At 44.1% G+C, this 24,218-nt stretch overlaps 1 protein-coding gene, 1 non-coding gene and 1 pseudogene across 2 annotated transcripts; 2 read left to right on the top strand and 1 right to left on the bottom strand.

Annotated features, from left to right (window-relative positions):
• Positions 1-11,448, top strand: part of LOC121753835 — a 37,649-nt pseudogene extending 26,201 nt beyond the window's left edge.
• Positions 11,449-22,173: 10,725 nt separating this feature from the next.
• LOC121754694 lies at positions 22,174-23,592 on the bottom strand. The gene has a single exon (XM_042150010.1). It carries the CDS (start codon positions 23,590-23,592, stop codon positions 22,174-22,176), a length of 1,419 nt encoding a protein of 472 aa, XP_042005944.1.
• Positions 23,099-23,205, top strand: LOC121756641. Its single transcript, XR_006041020.1, has one exon. It is a non-coding gene; the product is annotated as a small nucleolar RNA R71 (small nucleolar RNA).
• Positions 23,593-24,218: the final 626 nt, after the last annotated feature.

Raw genomic sequence — 24,218 nt, forward strand, 5'->3', positions numbered from 1 at the left:
CATCTCGGCATTCCAATGGAATCCTGCCCGGAGCGCTCTACAGGAAGCTCGTCGAGTGCGGTCCGCAGACAGCTCAGGAAATGTGGGACATTGCGGACCAGTACTCCCGGGCCGATGAGGCAGACCGTCGCAAACGGTCGTTAGACAGCTCATCGTCCCGAGGAGACAGGAAGGAAGCCCGATCATAGCGATCAGGGACATCCTCGCCGAACTCCTTTTGGCGATCAGGGACATCCTCGCCGAACTCCTTTTGAAAGGATTCAAAGGACTCCGGTGCAAGACAGATTGGGACCCCGTCTCAATCCCGAGAAGCCGCCCGCTCAGTTCGTACTGCTGAACAAGCCAGAGCGGAAATTTTTCGAACTCACTCTGACCTGTTCGAAAAGCCAAAGCGGATGACGAAATCAGCCGCGCGCCGACCCCAGGATAACTACTACTGCTCCTACCATCAAGACCACGGTCACGATACCGAGGAGTGCAGAAACTTGGCTGCAGGTATCGATGTTCTTGTGAGGGCAGGGACATTGAAAAAATACCAAAGCAAGCAGTCAAAGAAGAATAAGAAGCAGAGAGGTGCGAACTGCGCCCCTCAGGATCCGAAAAAGCAGCCGGATCCCGAAGACGATGACGAGCCGCAATATGATGGAGTAATCCTGACTATTGACGCTCTCCCTGCCGGGAAGACCAAGTCGTCCCTGAAGTCAGAGCGCAGAGGCTCCAATCGAGAGGAGCCAACGCATAAAGGCTGAAGCAGGACGAAGTGATTACGTTCTCGGATGCTGATCCCGTCCGGCCATCTCTCCTCACCAAGACGCCATTGTCATCCAAGCCGGAGTGGCAAACAAACTGATCCACAGGGTGTTTGTGGATACAGGAGCGTCAGTCAGCATTCTTTTTAAAGAGTGCTTCGACAAACTAGAAGTGGACCCAGCTCGGCTCAGTCCGGCTCCGCTTCCCCTGAAGAGCTTCGCCCAGGAGGACACCCGCCCTGAAGGTATTATCAGCCTTCCGATCACGGTGGGGAAAGCGCCTACTAGCTCCAGTACGATGATTGAGTTTTTCGTGGTGAAAGCTCGGTCCCCGTACAACGTCATCCTGGGAAGAGACTGGCTCAACACAGTTCGGGCCATTTGCTCCACTTATCACCTCACCATCAGATCCCTACTAAAGGAGGGATAGCGGTCATCCGAGGTGACCAAAAGAGAGCAAAGGAATGTCTGCAAATTGCGCTTAGAAGTGCCGAGCAGTCAGATCGGCACCACCAAGCATAGCAATCACAGCAGCCGGAGTCAGAGGCGATGACCGAAGTCATACCGAGCCGAACTCGATGACAGTTCAGCTGTACGAAGACGATCCATCCAGAACGGTTAAGATCGGCTTCGCGGGAACCGCCTCTACTTCGGGAAAAAACCATCCAGCTCCTCAAGGAGTACAAAGACGTCTTTGCATGGTCTCCGTTGGACATGACCGGAGTGCCCCCCGAGGTAATCATCATCGTTTAAATATTGATCCTTCGGTCCGGCCGATAAAACAGAAGCAAAGACTCTTTGCGGCAGAACGAAGTCAAGTCAGTCCATGACGAAGTCCGTCAATTATTGAAGGCGGATGTGTTATTCGAAGTGAAGTACCCTTCGTGGGTGGCCAATCCTGTCATGATCAAGAAAAAGGAAGGAGGATGGCGGATGTGCATAGATTTCACCGATCTAAATAAGCACTGTCCCAAGATTGCTATCCCCTTCCGAACATAGATAAAAAAGTAGAAGCTCTGATAGGCTTTGAAATTTTTGTTTTCTTGATCTATACAAAGGATACCATCAGGTTTTAATGGATGAGATTGACGCTCAAAGACAAGCCTTCATTACTGATTTCGGCATTTTCGCTTATAAAAAGATGCCATTCGGTTTAAAGAATGCCGGAGGCCACTTATCAAAGGATGGTAGACCAAGCTTTTTCGGCACCTGATTGGAAAGGAGGTCGAAGTGTATGTTGACGATATAGTCGTCAAGAGCAAAAGCACCTCGGAGTACGAGCACAACTCAAGTCCACTCTCAACGTGCTCAAGAAAGCCAACCTCAAACTTAATCCCCAAAAGTGTACCTTTTTGGTAGATTCGGGAAAGTTTCTGGGTTGTTGGGTTTCAAAAGACGGACTCAAGGCAAACCCCTCAAAGTTCAAGTCGTTCAGAACATGGCAATGCCGAAGTCCATACATGACGTGCAAAGGCTAACCGGATTGTCTAGCCGCACTGAGTCGATTCCTTTCCCAAGCAGCCGAAAAAGCAACTGCCGTTCTTCAAGGTGTTGAAAAAGGCACCAAAGTTCGAGTGGGGAGCCGAGCAGAAAAAGGCCTTTGACGAGCTCAAAAGTTATCTAGCCGAGCTTCCTATTCTCTCTGCTCCAGCCGAAGCTGAAGTACTATTCTTATACTTAGCGGCATCGGATCAAACCATCAGCGCGGGTGCTTGTACGAGAAGAAGGCCTAAAGCAGTTTCCCATCTACTTACAAGCCGAGCATTAAGAGGTCCAGAAACAAGGTATCAACCTCTGGAAAAAATTGCTCTGGCGTTAGTAAATGCAGCAAGGAGACTGCGGCCCATACTTCTATGCTCACAAGGTATGCGTCTTAACCGATCTACCTCTTCGGCAAGTTTTGACCAAGCAGAAGCATCAGGGCAGAATCGCCAAGTGGGCTATAGAGTTGGGAGAGCACAACAATTGAATATCTACCTCGGAAAGCCATCAAGGGACAAGCCTTGGCAGATTTTCTTGCAGAAGCGAAGTTCGATCAAGCAATTCCTGTTATTGCCGAACAGAAGAATTCTGCCAATGCCGAACTAGCACAGCCCTTGGAATCCGAAGTAGAGCCGCCCGGACTGCTGGAGCGGATTCGTAGATGGAGCTTCAAACAAGATGGGAAGTGGAGCTGGTATTTTACTTGTCGCTCCCGACGGACACGAGGTAACCTACTCACTTCGTTTCCTATTCCCCACTACTAATAATGAAGCCGAGTACGAAGCCCTCCTGGCCGGACTCCAGTTAGCGCAAAGTCTGCTCGTCAAATCTCTCAAAGTCCATTGTGATTCACAAGTCATAGTAAATCACATGTTGGGTACAAGTGAAGCTCGTGACGAGAGAATGAAGAAGTATTTGGACAAAGCGCAAAGCATCAGCCGAAGTTTCTCCTATTTTCGGATAATCCGCATTCCCAGAGCGGAAATAGCCGAGCAGATGCCTTAAGTAAATTGGCCTCAGATCCGAGCTCAAAGGCGGAAGAATTAATGCATCGAAGCATTGATGAAGCCGAGGTACATTCAGTATCCAGCTCGCCGAACTGGATGACGCCGATCTTGCAGTATCTGGATCAAGGACAATTGCCCGAGGATAAGAGAGAAGCTCGGAAATCACGTGCCGAGCACTTCGGTACGAACTTCATGAAGGAGTCCTCTTTAGAAAGTCTTACCTCCAGCCGTTATTGCGGTGCGTAGGACCAGAAGAGACGGACTACATCCTCAGAGAAGTTCATGAAGGATCGTGCGGTAGCCACATCGGAGCCAGAGCTTTAGCTAAAAAAGTTCTGAGATGGGGATATTATTGGCCAACCATGGTACAAGAGGCAGTGCAGCTCGTCAAGAAGTGTACGAAGTGCCAAATTCATGCAAATGTCCCAAGGATGCCGCAGACCGATCTATACACTATGCAAAGCCCTTGGCCTTTCATGCAATGGGGCGTAGACATAGTGGGACCACTTCCTCAAGCTCCTCGGCAAATGAAATTCCTTATCGTTGCCGTGGACTACTTCACGAAGTGGGTGGAGGCTGAACCATTAGCTACGATAACGAGCTCAAAGGCATTGGACTTCGTCTGGAAGAACATAGTGTGCCGATTTGGCATACCCCACATCCTCATCTCGGATAATGGGACTCAGTTCACCGACAAGACGTTCAAGAATTGGTGCCAAGAGCTGAACATTCAACAGCGGTTCACTTCGGTCTCCCATCCCCAAGCAAACGGACAAACGGAAGTAACGAAACCGGATTCTGGTGAAAGGGTTAAAAGCTCGGTTAGAACAAGCCAAAGGACAATGGGTAGAAAATCTCCCTCAAGTCCTATGGTCCTACCGAACTACACCCAAAACCTCCAACGGTGAAACTCCGTACAGCCTGGTGTACGGCACTGAAGCCGTAATTCCGGTGGAGATCGGCGTACCCAGTCCCCGAACTCTAAATTTCTCCTCAGAAATGAATGACGACGGACTGAGAGCAGAACTAGATCTCGCCGAAGAAAGAAGAGAATTGGCGTGCATAAAAGCAGCCAAGTATAAGGAGCAAGTAGCCCGGTATTATAACCAAAGGGTGAAAAAGCTTCAATTTCAAGTGGGAGATCTCGTCTTGAGAAACAACGAAGTAAGCCGAGCAGAAAAGCTGGGCAAACTCGAACCCACATGGGAGGGTCCATATCGGGTGTCCGAAGTCCTCGGCAAAGGGTCTTATAAATTGACTCACATGTCAGGAGAACAAGTACCCCGAACATGGCACGTCTCCAACCTCAAGAAGTACCACTTGTAAGAGACAAAAGTCCGGTCAGTCCGTCTCGTGTCTAGTTCGGTCATAGGGGTATGTGTTTTTATTTGTTTGTTTTTTACTTGTACCTTTTACTTGTCGTTTTAAAAAAAAGGTTTAAAGTTTTTTTCCTTCGTCTTTTTCATTTTTTCTCTATGTGTTTTGTCTCTATGTGCTTGTCGTCTCTTAAATGGTACCAAGGTATATCGTTCTTTAAAGACTGATCCCCTTTTTAGATCGATTATTAAAGACTATTGTGAGTCCAAGCTTCTAAGGAGGATATAAGACCACAAGTCAGCTTAACAAGCAGTCCGTCTGAAACGAACTGCAATAAGCCAACGATTGTGAGTCCAAGCTTCCAAGGAGGATACAAGACCGCAATTCAGCTTAACAAGCACTTCGTCTGAAACGAACTGCAATAAGGGAAAGTCCGATCCACGCGATAAACCTCGCCGAATTAGGACGACCAAGTTCGGTCAAAGAAGTTTACCTCATAAGACCGGGGACGACCACGTCTAGTCAAAGAGGTTTACTGCATAAGACCACTTCGGTTAACTGGGAAAGTCCGATCCACGCGATAAAACTCGCCGAATTAGGACAAGGGAAAGTTCGATCCCGGCGACAAAAATCGCCAAATTAGAACACAAACCAAGTCCGGTCAAAGATGTTTATTTCATCGGACCAAAGACGAGTCCGGTCAAAGATGTTTATTTCATCAGACCAAAGACGAGTCCGGTCAAAGATGTTTATTTCATCGGACCAAAGACGAGTCCGGTCAAAGATGTTTATTTCATCAGACCAAAGACGAGTCCGGTCAAAGAAGTTTACTTCATAAGACCAAGGACCAAGTCCGGTCAAAGAAGTTTACTTCATAAGACCGAGGACAAGTACGATGAAATTTTTTCGCTAAGCTGTAAATACAGTATTAGAAGCGAAAACAAAATTTCATTTTTCAAATCTTGTTCGGCATACAACTCCGCTACCCTACAAAATGGCGTTACGCTATTACAAAGGACTATTCTACTGTCCAGGGTTGCTGAAGTTAAGCCACCTATCTGCAAAATCCTCTGGAAGCCGAGTTCGGTTGTTCCGAGCAGATGAAGAATAAGCAGGTCGACGAGATGCTATCCTCGACCCAACGCCTCTTCCCCGAGCCCGAGAAGTCCTAACACCTCGGCGATGAAGAGTCTCTGCAATAAGCATCTGCTGATCTTGCTCGCTCATAGTCACAACTCCTCGGCGAATTTCAGTCCGTCCCTGTCTTGACGATTCCGGTTGCTCCTGAGCCCGTTCTCGTCTTGACGTTTCCGGCTGTTCCGGAGTTCGTTGTTGGCTGGGAGTAGGATTTTGAACAAGGGAACCAGAGGTTTGATCTGGAGTGCGAGCATCTGTTGGCGCGATATGCCGAAGGAATCTTTCTATGGAGGGGCGCCGAGAAAGAACAATGTTGTACCGAGAAGCCCAACGCCGCAGTGATGTCACAACTTGTTGGCAAGCCGGGCTCTCCAGCACATTGTTCATACGGAGTACATGATATTCCTCCCACAGTTCGTCAACTCGACTCTGAACATCTGATATGGTCATTCCCCCGCGCACACGGATGTAATCCTCATACGCAGTCCTCTCAGCAATGGCCGTATTCAGCTCGGCCTCCAGATCTTTCTTATCGGACTCTAAGTCCTTGATATCGGCATCCAGCTTCACTAAACGAGCCAGAAGCTCGTCATTCTTCGTCTGATCGGCTATAGCTCTTCTCTCAGCTTCGTCCAAAGCCGAAGAGTACAGCCGTTTCCAGTGAAGTATCTCCATCTCCTTGGGTACAAAGCAGCTATATTAGTTCGGCAGCTGTACCGAGCAGATAGTAAAATACAACAGGAATAAAGGCGAGTACGAAAAGCTATACGAAGACAAGTGTAGAGAATTTTTCATTCACAAGGAAAATTTTTTACACTAGGGCTTCAAGGCCATTTTACAAGGAAGAAACTAGACTAAGAGAAGGGAGACGAAATCATACTCCGCCAGCTTCGTCTCCGGCTCCTCGGTCTGGTACAGCTTCTTTCTCCTGGGCTACCTCAGCCTCAGCCTCGCCTCCTGCCGGCCTCGCCTCCGCCTCCTGATCGGCTTCCTTCTCCGGATGCCCGGCCTGATCGACTTCGGCCTCCCGCTCCAGCGGCTCGGCCTCACCCTCTCCGTGGTAAGTCGAAGCGGGTGATGAACGGGTCCCACGGAGGCAAAGATAGCCTCCAGGTTCTCGTCCCGATCAGCTCGACAACTCCGGACTCGGTCTGCAGAAAGCAGGACCGAAGATGAAGCGAGCTCCTCAAGGAGCGGCAGATTCTGAAGCCGAGCTGCTATCTCTCGGCTGTACAGAGGCAGCACGACGTCGGCCCCCTGCTCGCCCTTATCGGCAATTAGCCTTACCAGACTACCGACAAAGGCCGAGAACTGGCTGCTCAAAAAGAGTTTCTCCGTGTAAACACGGAGAGCCTCCCCTTGGGCAACCACGGCAGCAGCATCGCTCCGCTTCGCCTGCTCTCGCTGGATGACGAGCTGGTTTTTGGCAAACTGAGCTTCATCCTGGGCCGAAATCCTAGCAGCTCTGGCCTTCTCAAAGTTAGCCTCAGCCTGTTCGGCCCGATGACAAGCAGCCGCCAACTTCCTCTGCATCTCGGCATAGTCATTGGACGCTTTGGAGAGTTCGACGGCGACGAGCTTGGAGAGCATATCGTTCCTCTGAAAATGAATAAAGAAAAAAGTCAACAAAGGGACCACAAAAAATACAGAAAAAAAGCAAGGCCAGAAAATCAAGAAGAGAATTCACCTCGGCGAAGTCCGTGGGCCATAAAAACGGCTCACAGATATGTTCCGAAGGAGGCGCCAAGACCACGTCTTTCTCTGGCGCTCTCGGGGGCTTCTGGGCCTTCCCCCTCCCCTTTGCCGAAGTTGACTCCGGCTTCTTCGGATCCGAAGAGGTTTTTTGCCTTTTCGGAGTCCTCTCGGCATCAGACGCCGAGCTGGTGGTTTTCGGCCTCTCCGGCTCCTTGGACTCCGAAGATTTTCGGGTAGCCTTGTTCAGCATGAACACTGCCAAAAAGCAAGAAAGCAAGGTTAGTTTTCTTCGTTAAAGCAGTAGAACATAAAGGTAAAGAGAAATCCTCACCCTCGGCCTCTTCGTCCGAAGACGAGATGTCGAACACGACGTCGCCCTTGACGAGCTCAGACTCCGTGTATTGTTTCCTAACTATGGGAATCTTGTTGAGCTCGTCATCGAGCTCGGCCAATGGTTCTAACCGAGGGTGAGGAATCACGGACTTCGGCCCTCTCCAGGGGAAGCCCGGAGCCGCTGTCCTATTATAAAAAAGAAGCGGTTTTGCCATTTCGGCCACTTGGTTTTGCAGAATGCCCTAAAAGGCTGTAAGGGGATCAAGTAAAACCAAGATCCCTTCCTTTTAAATTGGAAAAAATTAAGGATTGCCCGCAGAGACAGATCCTTATCTAACCTACGGAGTTCGGCAGCAAAAGCCGACAAGTGCCTCCAAGAATTCGGAGTCACCTGACCTAAAGGGAGTTGAAAAAAATCAAGAAGCTCTACAAAAGGTGGGGGAAGAGGGAAACGAAGCCCGCATTCTAAGCAGGCTTCGTAAACGGTGGCATAACCCTCCGGCGGGTCGTTAGCCCTATGATCATCGTCGGGAACCACCGCCTTCCCCCCAGGAAAAGAGTATTTTTCGTAAAGGGATATCACAGTTTCCTTGCTCAAGATACTGTGAAAATACTCTACGGTCTTCTCCCCGGATTCTTTCCGGCTAGAAGACCCCTTACCCCCTTTTCTACCGCTACCAGACTCAGACGAAGAAGAAGCAGACATGGTTCTTACTCTTTTGAAAGTTTGAAGAAATCCTGAGGAAATTTTTGAAAGCGGAAGGAAATTTTTCACGCAAAAGATAGAGAGTGCAGAAGAAGCCAATAGCAAAGGTGTTCAAATGATGAAGAAAGGCGGTATTTATCAGATTTGGAAAAGATTTCAAATCATCGCACCGTTTCATATCCCACCTTTTCAGGATTCGACGGCCGGATTTTACTGTCGCATTTAATGCCGCATTTAATGCAGTCACGCGCAGGGCACGTCCCCTGACTTCAGCCTCCCCCGTACCCTTTTCCAGAATGCCGAAGTGACTCGCTTCGCCGAAGTGATTCACTTCGCTTTTCGGGGGGGGTAGTGATGGGGTGCGTACTAAACAAGCCCAACAGCAGTGACGGCCCATCAGCCCAAAGCCCAAGGAAGAGTATGAGTTCGGCATTACCATCAGCCCAAAGCCCAAGGAAGAGTATGAGTTCGGCATTACCAAAGAGTTCGGCCTCAGCCTACAGCTCGGTAAAAGCCAACCTATCAAGCTCTGCTCTCAGGTCGGCATCAAGCTCTACTCTCAGATCGGCAACCAAAGCAGGAGTATGAGTTCGGCATTACCAAAGAGTTCGGCCTCAGCCTACAGCTCGGTAAAAGCCAACCAATCAAGCTCTGCTCTCAGGTCGGCATCAAGCTCTACTCTCAGATCGGCAACCAAAGCAGTTCGGTCTCAGTATTCGACCGAACAAGGAGTTAGTGGACCCATACAGGATGTCCAACACACCCACTACCACGTGGTGTCAACTCAGGCCACGATCGTAGGCCATGACCTACGCTACATCCACGATCTTAGGCCATGACCTACACGACATCCACGACTTAGGGTGGTGATGCAAGCCACGATCTTAGTCCAAGATATAAATAGAACTTAGATCTGATATGAGAAGGTTAAGCTCTCTAGAGATAAAACACCATATAGCAAATAGCAAGTTTGTATTTGTAAGCTGTAGAAAACAGATCAAGCAATACAATCTTGCCCTCCCTTTTTCCCGTGGACGTAGATTTACTTCAGTAAATCGAACCACGTAAATTCTTTGTGTCATAATCTTCATTCTCTACCAGCATTTACTAACATCAGAAATTCGCGGATCCATCAAAAACCATAAACCATATAAATTTAGTTTTCATGTTGTTTATATGAAGCTCTCTATTTGCTTATTTCTTCATGTTTGTTGATCTTGTTTAGGAAAAATTCCGCCATCCAGAAGATCCGCGTCGCTCCCCTTCATCGTCCACTTACTAGGTTTGCATAGTCATCTCTATGTTTCTTGTATTTGTCTGAAAAATCTAAGTATTTTCCTGGTTTTGGAAAAGGTCGGAATTTTACTGAATCTTGATACTTGTAGGAAGTTTGCTGCACAAATCACAATTAGCTGTCAAAGAGGAGAAGGTATATAGTGTATATCTTATTGGAGAAGATGACACATTTTAGACATGATTTAGTGTCTATTTCACTCAAGAAATGGCTATCTTGATGCAGGAAGTGAAGCCATCAGTCCAGCATCAATCATCAGACTGCATTTTCATTGATGCAGAAGCCTCCGAGGACCATGATGTGCCAATGTTTGTGCAGCATACAGAAGCAATGCTGGTGGAAATTGATCGCATGGTATTTTTCGTTTCTTGCAGCTTTGCTATTTGCTGAAATGGTTGAATATATCCATATGTTGAATGCAAATTTGTGCTGTGAATTTGCCTAGGATGCCGAAGTTGAGATGGAGGACCTCGACTTGGATGAGCCAATCGTGGATATAGACGCGTGTGATCAGAAGAATCCACTTGCGGTTACTGAGTATATTGATGACATATATGCATATTACAAAAGTGCTGAGGTTAAAACCTTTCTCTAATAGCTTGAGATGATAATCAGCCATTAGTGTTTAATTAGATGCTAACTTAAATACTACTAATACTTGTTTGAACTTTATATCTCGTTGCAGAGCTCAAGCTGCGTCCCATCAGATTACATGGCTCGACAGGTCGATATCAATGATAGAATGAGGGCCATTCTCATTGACTGGCTGATCGAGGTAAACTGAGTAAATGCATCAGAATATCAAAAAAATCGAGCGGCTGCTGACATTGCATGTTATGCAGGTGCATTACAAGTTCGAGCTGATGGATGAGACGTTGTATCTAACTGTCAATCTTATCGATAGATTCTTGGCAGTCCAGCCAGTCGAGAGGAAAAGATTGCAGCTTGTTGGAGTAACTGCTATGCTCCTAGCCTGCAAGTACGAGGAAGTGTCTGTTCCTGTTGTGGAAGACCTTGTATCGATATCCGACAGAGCCTACTCTAGAAAAGAAGTGCTCGAAATGGTAGTCCACAAAATGCTTCCAATGTTGACTGAAATCTTTGTTGATTTCAACTGTTTGTGTTGTTTCTTTTGCAGGAGAAGTTGATGGTCAATACCTTGCAGTTCAATCTGTCACTTCCAACTCCATATGTGTTCATGAGGAGCTTCCTTAAAGCTGCTCAATCCGACAAAAAGGTTTGTCGGTCATCTACTTTCTTGCAAACAAAACACACAAATGTAGGAAGCCTTTGATGTTTTAGTGATGATGAGATTGTTTGTTTCCCCAGTTGGAGCTCTTATCCTTCTTCATACTTGAGCTCTCACTCGTTGAGTATGAGATGCTCCGATTCCCACTATCCCTGCTTGCGGCTGCTGCAGTCTTCACAGCCCAATGCACTCTCACTGGATGTGAAATGTGGAGCAGGACGTGCGAGAGGCATACTAGCTACAACAAAGACGAACTCATGTTAGTTGGCTTATACATGAGTCGGCAAACACGACACGGTTGTGGATGAATCACACTGGTTTTTTGTTTTTCTCACAGGGAATGTGCAAGACTGATGGTGGCTCTCCATCAGAATGCAGGAAAGGGGAAGCTTTCCGGTGTGTTCAAGAAGTACTCGACTTCTAAATATGGCTATGCAGCTAAAATGGAGGCTGCTGTGTTTCTCAAAGATGAAGAATGATGATACAGAAAGGGGATATATACAAAATACGAAATTATCTGCTTGTCTACAAGATTTTAGTATATTTTTCTAGTCTTTTACTAGTACTTGTTTTTCTCCATCAAGTTCTTGGTGATGCTAGCCATTTAATATTCATGATTAATAGCTTCAAATAGATTGATTATGGTTGTTGCTTCTACATAATGTGAGGGTTACTTATATAGTACTATTTCATTGAAGGAATGTGATTGCTACCAATACATAATGTAATTGTTCATTGTTGTCTGTATATTTTAATTTATGTTTATGCTCATATGAAAATCCATCACTCTAAATCTAAAGAACACAATTTTACCATTATGTAATATGAATATCTTAGTGTAAAAGCACAATTATTATTTACATTTATGACTAAATTTCATTATTTTTCCTAAACATTTAGCTATTTTACAATTCTTGTCATGAATATTTGGATTTGATATCTTCGGATTCAAACATATAAAATGGTGTTTGCATCTATATATGCAATGGTTTGAACATATGTTAACCATCATCAATAAAACATCACAAAGTTCAAACAAAAGAAATGGCATTATTGCACAGATAGTAGGACAATTGAATTGGTCAAAAATTCTAAAGGATATCTTTACCAAAGCAAAGCTTCTGATCATGAACCAGAGCCATTCCTTATAGATTCAAGAACTTGAACAACCTCAGACAAATCATTCTGAAATTTACTTTGCTATTTAAACTTGTCTTCATCTGCTGGTTTTCATTTGCCACTAAAGTTGAAATTACTTGCTGCCTGCAGGTATGACTTCTTGTGACCCCGACAAAGTATATTCGGATTTCAGGCCCAGATTACCATAACTACATTGGTGGACAGAGCCAAACTAACTTTGCATCAGTATTCACCTACTGCAATTATATCTATGGCACGGACCAAAACGAATTATATATTCCATTACAAGGCTTTCAAATTATTGCCTTCTTACACTGCTTTCTTTCCTTTTCAGTGAGACTGCTACCAAAAGAAACTTCTTCAGCAGATAGTATATATAACTACCTTGTCGTGTTTAACATGTAACCACGCAGTGCTAAGTTATCCATTATCTCCCTCTAATCTGAAACATGCTGAATTTCAAATTATAGATGATACTGTAGATAGTTTCAAATTTCTGTATATGCATATATTATCTCCATAGATATAATGAAAGTTGAATCTTTTGACCAAAACTTTGATTTATAAACATATTCGTACCACATAATATTATAACAAATGATCTGCTAAACCAAATTCTTGCATTCCAATTCCATGTCAAACTTGATTACAACTAATCAACTCATCCATCTCAAACCAGGTTATACAATGATGGATGGAAGCCAAGCAAAAAAGGAAATCTTGTATGCCCAAAAAAGACACTGACTTTACATATCATCATAATGCACACAGCAAAATACATAATCGAAAGGATTAGAAATTAGGATTCCTGCTGCCATCTTGGCTTGGAAAACACCATACCCTTCTCCTTGGCAGCCTCAAGAAAGTCTACATGCTCACCAGCACCTGGAAATCCAAAAATGGCCGTGAGTTTATCCACCATCCCAAACAATCCAACCTCCTCAACAACATCGTTATCCTCCATCCTTCCATCCCTCAGCTCCTCAATTCTTTCACCTCCATCATCACCATCTTTAGACATCTCTGTACATTCTTCAACAGCTTTCCCCTTCAAGCTCCTAAATGAATCACAATTCTCACCTCCAATTTCCCCCAACTCAACACCATCTTTTACCAAGCCACAGCCTTCAGCCCTTTCAGAATCACTTAAATCAATAACCACATTGCTATGAACACCATCATCTTCCTCCATCTCTGTTTCGCCTGTTTTGCTATCTCCAGCAACCGCACTGATTCTCTTGCTCTCCGGCTCATTATCCATTCCCGCTTCCAAAGCCCTAAGCTTACTCATTCTATCATTAGGTGTTTGGCCTCCTAATGGAAATGTTTGGCTATTAACATATTCATCACCCCTGACTCTCTTGCTCTCCTGCTCATCATCCAATACCAGCCTCCTTCTATCAACAGCTTCAACAGCTTTCCCCTTCAAGCTCCTACTTGAATCACAATTCTCACCTCCAATTTCAGAATCACTCAAATCAATAACCTCAGTGATATGAACACCATCATCTTCCTCGATCTCTGTTTTGCTATCTCCAGAAACCGCTCTGATTCTCTTGCTCTCCGGCTGCTCATCCAATACCTGCCTCCTTCTATCATCCACATTAGGGTTTTGGTCCTCGGAGGAGGAGAGGTGAGAGCGGGAGTGATGTTCCGGCGGGGTGTGGCAGACTGAATTCTCTTCCAAAATCGATTCGCCGAGTGAGCTCTGGCTTTCGGGAGCGGTGAGTATGACGATGTGATCGTCTTCAGACTGCGTCATGGAGGAAAACTGGGTTAAGGGGATCGAGTCCGTAACATTCTCGGAATCCCGCGCAAATGTGCAGTTGAGGAGCTTCGCCTGCTGCGACTCTGTGAGCTTGCAGCATTTCAGGATCCTACCAAACGGATCTTGTCCTTCCTCAGCCATCTTTGATTTGAGAGGGGTTAGGGCTTTTAATTTTGGGTGGAATTTCAAAAGGTGGGAATGCAATTTCGAAATTTGATTATTTATAGCCTGCAAATCGCCGATTACATCCCCGCAATTTGAAGAATAAGACTAATTTCTTTCGATTTTTACTTGTTGGGCCAATTGTTTTTTAATGTTGGGCTTGTTTGAAAAATACACTTTAAATATGAATATCGTCAAAGCGACGATGTTATCTCTCAAATAATATTATCTCTCAAATTAAAGGACCCATTCTAACATATGATATTACTATGTAAGGGGTGTTTTATATTACTAATTTATTTTTAAATTGCTAACTACAACTAAATGATAGATATTATATTTTTAAATTAAGGGTCTAGATAATTCAAACCCGAATATCAATACATTTAGAGTATTTATGTTCATTAACAACAATTAGTTGCAACAAACTTTTAAAAAATATCTCAAAACTTAAAATGCATATATAACTATCTCGATTAAAATTATTTTTTCACACAACATATATCAAATTAAAGAAAATTTTATAAGGATTCTAACTAGATCCTACATACATATGTTTCGATGTCAAAATTTGATATTATTATCATATATTTTCATATATTTCGACAACAGCTTATTGTCAATACGAACTAACATAATATGTCAACTTAACACATGTAAAATGTCAATATGAAACTGTGTTGACATATTCAAAACATGGTATTAATATAATTAATTCACTGTGTTGATATTTTGATTGATGTGTAAAAATCGAGTTCAATTATCAAGTGTATAATCACACAAGTTTAATTAATTAACTCTAATATTACAGCAATACTGCAAGAATACAGTGTCGATTGTAATATTTCGAGTGTCGATCCACAGGGAAGGAATTGATTATTTAATTCTAAAACAAAGAAAAGACATACTAAAAGATGATTTGTTTTGTAGATTTTGATTTCTAAAAGTTGATGACAAAATACTACTGCAAGTTAACTAAGGAAGACTTTTCAAACAGGAAAAAGACGTCACTCCAAGTTGCTCACGAGGCTTGTATTATTCTACACCGATATTAAAAGCACATATTTGGGATTAACTAATCAACCTAATCGCGTGCACTGAACATGTCTACGACGTATAGTTCACAGTCAGCTGAACACTTGTTCCATGAACCAACTTTCAACGACATTTAATTCCTGCGGATGCGCGGGAACGAACGTCGTCTACTATAATCACTTACCTAATCCACTATCAATTTATCCCCTGAACAGTTCTAAATCGATAGCATACCAACAAACGATCAATCCTAAGCTATGTTAAAGAGACGATAGCAAAGGAATTAACATCACTACATCCATAGCCAAAAACATAGTGAATAAAATTAAGCACATTGTTGGACACAAACATATGAAATTAATGGTGTAAAAACATCCATACAAGCCTAGATTACAACTCGGAGCAACATAGAGAGCTTAGCCTAGAAACATGGTGAAATATGCAATGAAAACCGTAGGAAGCTTGCTCTCGTTGAGTGGAATTGGGGTTCTGAAACGGAGCGTCGGAATGATGGCAGAAACTCTGAATTCGCCGCCACCTCAATCAACCACTTTTCCTCAATTTTCCTCAATCATTAATTGCCCCTACCCCCTTCACGTCACCCTCCTCTTTTTCTTTCTTTTCTCTCTCCCTCTGACACCTTTTTGTAAAACCGCCTCCAACAGCTCACGAAACTGCCAAATTGCAGTTGCAATTTCTCTACCCGGCCGGGTACATTAATGGGCATAAAATTAACCCGGCCGGGTGGCCAATTTTGAGAGCATTCTGGACTTCCCATGTCTCGCGAAAATCACCCGGCCGGGTGGCCACTTTTGAGAGCTTTCTGCACAGCTTTTCACCCTCCGAGCTTCATTCTTTGTTTCACCATTTACTCTTCTTCCTACACCCTAAAACACACTTTTGCAAGCATCAAACTATATAAATCATGTAAAGTTATGGGAATAACAATGTAAATTTGATTCACATCAAATACCCCCAAACTTATTTACTTGCTCGTCCTCGGGCAAGATCATATAAAACACAACACTTTGAAGCTCAACTCACAAAAGTTTTTTTCACAAGTTTTCAAAAGAATGAATCACATAGAGACATGAATGACAAAGTCTAAACCCCCAGCAATTTCAATCAAGATTTCCCACTCTCATGAACCATCACTTATCAACTTAGAACTTCTAGTCAAGGTGCATTTCAAAGTAAGTCCAAACATGTGATCAAACAACTCAAACCGTCATCATTGACTCGTCAAGCATTACTTACCACATAGACTCACGGATTTCAAATCAAACTTCATTAACTCTACCAAGTTATTTACAAAGCATCCACAAGCATCAACAAAAAGGTCCAAGGTCTTAATTCAAGGTTGTAATGGGGCTAGGGATGAGGTAGGATAAATATGGATAGTGAGCTCAAAGGCTACACATTTGAGTGCCAAATTCTTCCCTCCTACAACTTCCTTCCAAAGATCAAACAACAAAATATTACAACCAACTCTCACTCCCCCAAACTTGAGATCAAATCTAGACAAGATTACATATTACACAAATAGAAGCTCTTACTTTATTGCACAACTTTTTTTTTCTTCTTCTTCTTTCATTTTTTCTAAACAAGACCTCGACTCTTGCAAATTTGGAGGTCGTCTTTTTCTTTCTTTTTATTTTTTTTTTCTCTAAGAACTTCATTCTTTTCACTTATACATTACATCAAGTCTAAAAATGTCTACACTTTACAATTCACCACCCTACACTCAAAACTCAAATCACCAAAGCTCAAACTTGTTTTTAGCACCCAAATAGTAGCAATGTCTATTGATGAGGCTAAAATGAGGCTTATTTAAGTGGCTAAGTGATTGGCTAAGTGTTTACACAAATAATAGGGAATTAGCTCAAAGTGGCTTCTAGGGGATCATTTGATGGACTAGGCATGTGATTATTTGGCCATAGAGTTCATCCTAGTGCCTTATTCTCCCAAATCGTTGACACAAACGAACGCAAGCACTTCACTCGATAAAGCAAATCAACCCAAAATAATTTCCACAAGACATGCGATTTTCATACTCTCCTCAACTCAAGAAATCGGATGTAATCATGACATGCTCTTTCAAGTAAATTCATGCACCCATTCCATTCATCCTAGGCTTCAAAGATCAAGTAAAATCAAATAAGATTTCCCAACCAGAAAGCCGAAGATCTAACATGCACCCGTCAAATACATGATTCAAAACACATTTAGCATAAAATACACCCAAGAAACATGCATCATGCATAAATCAACCCCCCCAAACTTGAATGCATCATTGTCCCCAATGCATGCAAAGAAGAACATTAAAAGTAAAGGGAAAGAGAACTCCCCCAAACTTGGCGTGACGTCCATAGTGCATTCGGGTGGGCGGGTGGGTGTAAAAATCCTCTGCAGGTGTGCTTCCTCCTAAGCTCCAATCCAATCTCCATGATGCTCCTAAGAAGAGAACAAAAAACTACAAAAAGAAACACTCAATTCAAAATAAATGTTAGAGGAAAGAATTGAGCAAACAAAACCTCCAACATATGAAATCAAAAATAAAAGAAAAATAAAAACTTGGGTTGCCTCCCAATCAGCGCCTTTGTTTATAGTCGTTGGCTCGACCTTCTTCATTCTTGATCTACATTCTTGAGTCCACTAGTGTAGTCACTTCCTCTGTCTCCATGCCTCCTTCAACTCCAACATAGGCCTTCAAACGTTGGCCATTCACCTTCCAAATGCTACCATTCTTCTGATCCCGAACATCCACAGCACCATAGCTCCAATCTCCATGATGCTCCAATCATGGAGACAGAGGAAGTGACTACAAAAAACTCCATGATGCTCCTAAGCTCCAATCCAATCTCCATGATGCTCCTAAGAAGAGAACAAAAAACTACAAAAAGAAACACTCAATTCAAAATAAATGTTAGAGGAAAGAATTGAGCAAACAAAACCTCCAACATATGAAATCAAAAATAAAAGAAAAATAAAAACTTGGGTTGCCTCCCAATCAGCGCCTTTGTTTATAGTCGTTGGCTCGACCTTCTTCATTCTTGATCTACATTCTTGAGTCCACTAGTGTAGTCACTTCCTCTGTCTCCATGCCTCCTTCAACTCCAACATAGGCCTTCAAACGTTGGCCATTCACCTTCCAAATGCTACCATTCTTCTGATCCCGAACATCCACAGCACCATAGGGATATACCTTGTGCATCACATAAGGACCCCACCATCTAGACTTCAGCTTGCCCGGAAACAGTTTAAGCCGAGAGTTGTACAAAAGGACCAGTTGTCCCTCATGGAATTGACGAGGCTTAATGGCTTCATCGTGAATCTTCTTAGCCCGCTCCTTGTAGAGGTCAACGCTCTCATATGCACGGAGCCTAAACTCATCCATCTCGTTCATGTCGCACATCCTCTTCTCGGCTGCAGCATCATAATCCAAATTAAGCTTTTGCAAAGCCCAAAAAGCTTTGTGCTCAAGCTCTACCGGCAAATGGCAAGCCTTCCCAAAGACCAACTTGTATGGCGAAGTTCCAATCGGGGTCTTGTATGCCGTTCGATATGCCCACAAAGCATCATCTAACTTTTGAGCCCAATCCTTTCGAGACGGCCTTACCACTTTCTCAAGCACCCGCTTAATCTCACGATTGGAGACTTCAACTTGACCACTTGTTTGAGGATGATAAGGGGTAGCAACCTTGTGTTGGACACCATACTTTCCTAGGAGGTTTTCAAACAATTTGTTGCAAAAATGAGTTCCTCCATCACTGATAATAGCTCGTGGTGTCCCAAAGCGGTTAAAGATGTGATTTTTGATAAACTTCAACACCACTTTGGCATCATTGGTTGCCGAGGCCACTGCCTCTACCCACTTAGAAACATAGTCAACAGCAACGAGAATGTATTGCTGCCCATTAGACTTGGGAAACGGTCCCATGAAGTCTATTCCCCAAACATCGAAAAGTTCTACCTCGTGAATATTATTCATTGGCATTTCATTCCTCCAAGAGATATTGCCGGCTCTTTGGCAACTGTCACATCTTTCTACATAGGTTTTGCATCCTTGAAGATCGATGGCCAAAAGAATCCGGACTGAAGCACTTTAAAAGCCGTTCGTCGTGCTCCAAAGTGGCCGCCATACAACGAATCATGGCATGCAGACAAAATCTGAAGGTGCTCATGCTCTCCAACGCACCTTCGAATAACTCCATCACTACAAATGCGGAAGAGAAACGGATCTTCCCAAACATACGTGCGGGTGTCACTCAAAAATTTCTTCTTTTGGTTAGAAGACAACCCTTCGGGTATAATGCCCGTGACAAGGTAGTTCGCCAAATTGGCAAACCACGGCACATCTGTTTCCCGAGCCTCCACTTGCAACACTTGCTCGTCGGGAAATTTCTCATTTATCCTCTTCTTTCTTTCATCTTCCGTCTCTTCCAATCCCTCTAATCTGGACAGATGATCAGCTACCAAATTCTCAGTCCCCTTTTTGTCTTTTATTTCCACATCAAACTCTTGTAGTAAGAGGATCCACCTCACCAACCGAGGCTTTGCATCTTTCTTGTTCATCAGATACTTGATAGCCGAATGGTCCGTAAACACTACCACCTTCGTGCCAAGTAAGTATGCACGAAACTTCTCAAAGGCATACACTACTGCTAACATTTCTTTCTCCGTCGTGGTGTAATTCAGTTGAGCTTCATTGAGTACTTTGCTAGCATAGTAGACGGCGTGTAGGACCTTGTCTCTCCTTTTGCCTAGAACGGCCCCTACAGCATAGTCCGAAGCATCACACATCAACTCAAACGACTTTGACCAATCGGGTGTGATAATAATAGGAGCTTCGACTAGCTTCTTCTTCAACAATTCAAATGCCTCAAGGCATTTCTCATCAAAGACGAACTTGGCATCCTTTTCAAGCAAGTTGCAAAGTGGCTTTGCAATCTTTGAAAAGTCTTTTATAAAACGTCGGTAGAATCCCGCATGTCCAAGGAAACTACGGATGCCCTTCACATTCGTTGGGGGAGGTAACTTCGAGATCACGTCAATCTTCGCCTTATCCATCTCCAACCCCAACTCCGACACCTTATGTCCCAACACTATGCCCTCCTTGACCATAAATTGACACTTTTCCCAATTTAGCACGAGATTTGACTCCTCACATCTTTGTAGGACCCGTCTAAGGTTTTCTAAGCAAAAGTCAAATGAGGATCCAAAGACGGAGAAATCATCCATGAAGATCTCCATGATGTCTTCATTCATATCGGAAAAAATTGCCATCATACATCGTTGGAATGTAGCCGGTGCATTACACAAACCAAAAGGCATCCGGCGGAAGACATAAGTTCCAATAGGACATGTGAATGTCGTCTTTTCTTGATCTTCCGGGGCAATTGCAATCTGATTGTACCCCGAGTATCCGTCTAAGAAGCAATAGTGGGAATAACCCGCAATCCTGTCGAGCAACTGATCTAAGAATGGCAACGGAAAGTGATCTTTTCTCGTCGCTGTGTTCAACTTCCTATAGTCCATGCAAACTCTCCATGAGTTCACCAATCGAGTTGCTAACACTTCATTCTTTTCATTGACAGTCACGGTTATTCCCCCTTTCTTCGGTACACATTGCACCGGGCTAACCCACTCACTATCAGAAATGGGGTAGATCATCCCATATTTCAACAATTTTTTCACCTCTTTTTCAACCACTTCTTGCATGAGTGGGTTCAACCTTCTTTGTCTTTCTCTTACCGGCTTAGCTCCCTCTTCCATCAAGATTTTGTGCATGCATATAGCGGGGCTAATCCCTTTGATGTCGGCAATGGACCATCCTAGAGCTTTCTTGTGTGACTTCAGTAGCTCTATCAACTTCAATTCTTCTTCATCATTCAACATCGTCGATATCACAACCGGTAAAGACTCATCCTCACCAAGGAATGCGTATTTCAGATTTGTCGGGAGTGGCTTCAATTCTAGCTTTGGTGGTACTTCAATTGAAGGCTGCACATCCGCCACGAAAGTATCCACCACACAATCATTTTCGAGATTTGGTTGATCCATTTGAGCATCCTCACTTTCATCAAAATCAAAATCAACTTTAATTGTCGAACCAAAATCTCTTTCCAAGCTCCCCTTATCATATACGCTTCCTTCTATACTTGCCGAGCAACGCATCTTATCAAAGATACACTTGTCGAGGACGTCAACTCTAAAGCACGCTTTTGCATCACTAGGATGCTTCATCGCTTTCTCCACATTAATGGTCACTTGCTCACCATTAATTCTAAACGTGACTGAGTTGTCCTTTGCTCCAAGCAACACGTCCCCCGTGGCAAGAAACGGTCTGCCAAACAGAATTGGCACCTCTTTGTCCTCGGGCATATCCAATACTATGAAATCAACGGGGATGACGAACTTGTCTACCTTGACCAAGACATCCTCTACTATTCCATTGGGCTTCACAATGGAGTGATCAGCCAGTTGTAGAGCAATGTCGATGGGCTCCATTCTGTTCTCCAGTCCAATGGCACGTGCTGTTTTCAACGCCATCAATGAGATCCCCGATCCTTGATCCAACAGACATTTTGTGAAGATTGTATTGTCGATCTCACAAGGAATCACACAACTTCCCGGATCCCTCTTCTTCATTGGCATCATTCCCGAAATCAGTTGTGAGCAATTCATGCTCAAAACCACTATCCCCTCATCTTGCAATTTCTCCTTATTTGCCATCATATCCTTGAAAAATTTGGAGAACTTGGGGAAATTAGTGAAGAGGTCCACCAACGATACATCCACATTCACTTTTCGAATCACGTTCATCATCCACTCGAAGCTTTTCTCCTTTGGAGCTCTGTTCTTCCTCTTCGGTGGATATGGTGGAGGAGGAATGTGATCGGGGAAGTTGAACTTACTTTTCGGGTCTAATGCCGGACTTGTCGTCAGCTGTCCCTTTGATCCCATCTCTACTTTCTGCTTTCCCTTCTTTTCTGCCAAAATCCTCTCGCTTAACTCAGATTCTACACCATTTTCCATACTGCCGGATGCAGCCTGTTCTTGACCATGTTGGGCACCCTGCACCAACGCGGGACTTCCCTTACATGCCTCGTCCGCCCCTGCGTACGAGGAATGTCTCATCCGCCCCTGCGTGTGAGATGCCGGAAGTACCTTGGCCGTCCATTGATGGTGTCGAATCCAACTCACGACCACTTCTCAAAACCACTGCTTTGCACTGTTCATTACCTCTCGGATTAGGTACAGTATTACTCGGGATAGTGTTAGGAATCCTCGTGTGTGATGCCGTGGCAAGCTGTCCAATTTGAGTCTCGAGATTCCTCATTGTGGCATCGATCTGCCCAAACTTTTCCACAGTCTTATCTTTGAAGTTCTCATTTTCCTTTTGACTCTTCGTCATAAACGAGAGAATCTGTCCCAATTGATCCTCAACGGTTGGCCTCTTCTCATAACCCGGGGGTTGAGTGTTGTTCCTCCATTGATTACCCGAGTTGTTACTAGGACCAGCTTGATTCCACCCCGTTTGTTGAGGCCTCCAATTCTGCTGATTATTGTATTGGTTGCCTTGATTGAACCCTTGGCGATTGTTGCCAATATAGTTCACATCCTCCACGGGTGGTCCTTGAAGACTTGGGCATTGATCAGTATGATGCCCACCTTGGCACAACCCACATCTCATCACCGTCACAGCTTGGGGTTGAGGAGACAGTTGAAGAGATTTAACTGCCTTTGTCATCGACGACATTTGAGTGCTAATGTCCGCCAGTTGAGCCTCAATTGCGGTCACTCTTTCCGCATCCTTTGTAGCACCAAATGTATCTCCTGCTCTATCAGCCCCTCGCCTTGGATTGTGCCAATTCCGTTGATTGTTGACCAGCCTTTGAAACAAAGCCCTCACCTCATCGTGAGTTAGATCATCTAGGTTCCCATTCGAACCTGCAGTCACCAATCCCGTGCCTTCACTGTTGAGTCCCTTGTAGAATTTCAAAAGGTCATGCCCCGGAGCTAGTCCGTGACTTGGGCATTTCCTTATCAATTCCGTGAATCTCTTCCATGCTTCCGCGAAGGACTCGTCATACTTCTGTCGGAAAGAGGTGATATCCTCTCTCAACTTCTCAATCTTCATAGGAGAATTGTATTCCAAGAGGAACAACGTCTTCAACTCTTGGAACGTTGCTATGTTGTAGCCCGGGAGTGAGTCATACCACGCTCTTGCGTTCTCCCTCAACGAGAACGGAAATAGGGCCCTCTTAATCCGATGATGCTCCACATTTGGAGGTCTATGCGAGTTTGTCAGCTCATAAAAGGCATTGAGGTGGCTCACCGGATCTTCCTCATCCCGTCCGTGGAAAAGATTTCCTCCATTCACCAAACTAATGTAGTGAGGTGGAATGTTGACGTTGTCGTTTGCATAAGCGAACTCCCCCGGATGCTCAATTCCCGATCTTAGAGTGTCGCCAAACCTCACCACGGGTGGTGGAATCTCATTGTGATCTGCCATTGATTCACCGTCTGAATCCTGATCCCTTTCTTCACCAAAGAGTCGGTTACTTCTGAATGGACTCGAATAGTCCGGGAATATCTCAAACTCTGAACCTCTGACCTTACTTCTTCTTTGATAACAGAGTAGTCCAAACGGTGGTGTACCCTGTGATCGCGTGTGCATTCACTTGTTTTTTTTTTTTTTTTTTTTTACCTGCGCAACAGAAAATACACCAAGCACAAGCACAATATATTTCCCTATTACCGAAAGCGAGACCTCTCGACAACTTCGGGGTAAGTACTATAAAGTGTGTGTGCTTAAGTGAAAACTAAACTACCTAACTAAGAGTTAAAAGATGTCACCTAGAAAATATACTCCTTCGTCTTCAAGTCCAGACGCGGTAGATGGCTATCACCTCCAAGAACACGAAATGAGTACCTACAAAAATAAGAGAAAGATCAAATAAAAAAACAAACAAAACACAAACTAGAAGTTAAACAATCTATTGCCCTCCCCGGCAACGGCGCCAAAACTTGATGTGTAAAAATCGAGTTCAATTATCAAGTGTATAATCACACAAGTTTAATTAATTAACTCTAATATTACAGCAATACTGCAAGAATACAGTGTCGATTGTAATATTT

This window comes from Salvia splendens, chromosome 11 (genome assembly GCF_004379255.2).
Source record: "Salvia splendens isolate huo1 chromosome 11, SspV2, whole genome shotgun sequence".
NCBI lineage: Eukaryota > Viridiplantae > Streptophyta > Magnoliopsida > Lamiales > Lamiaceae > Salvia > Salvia splendens.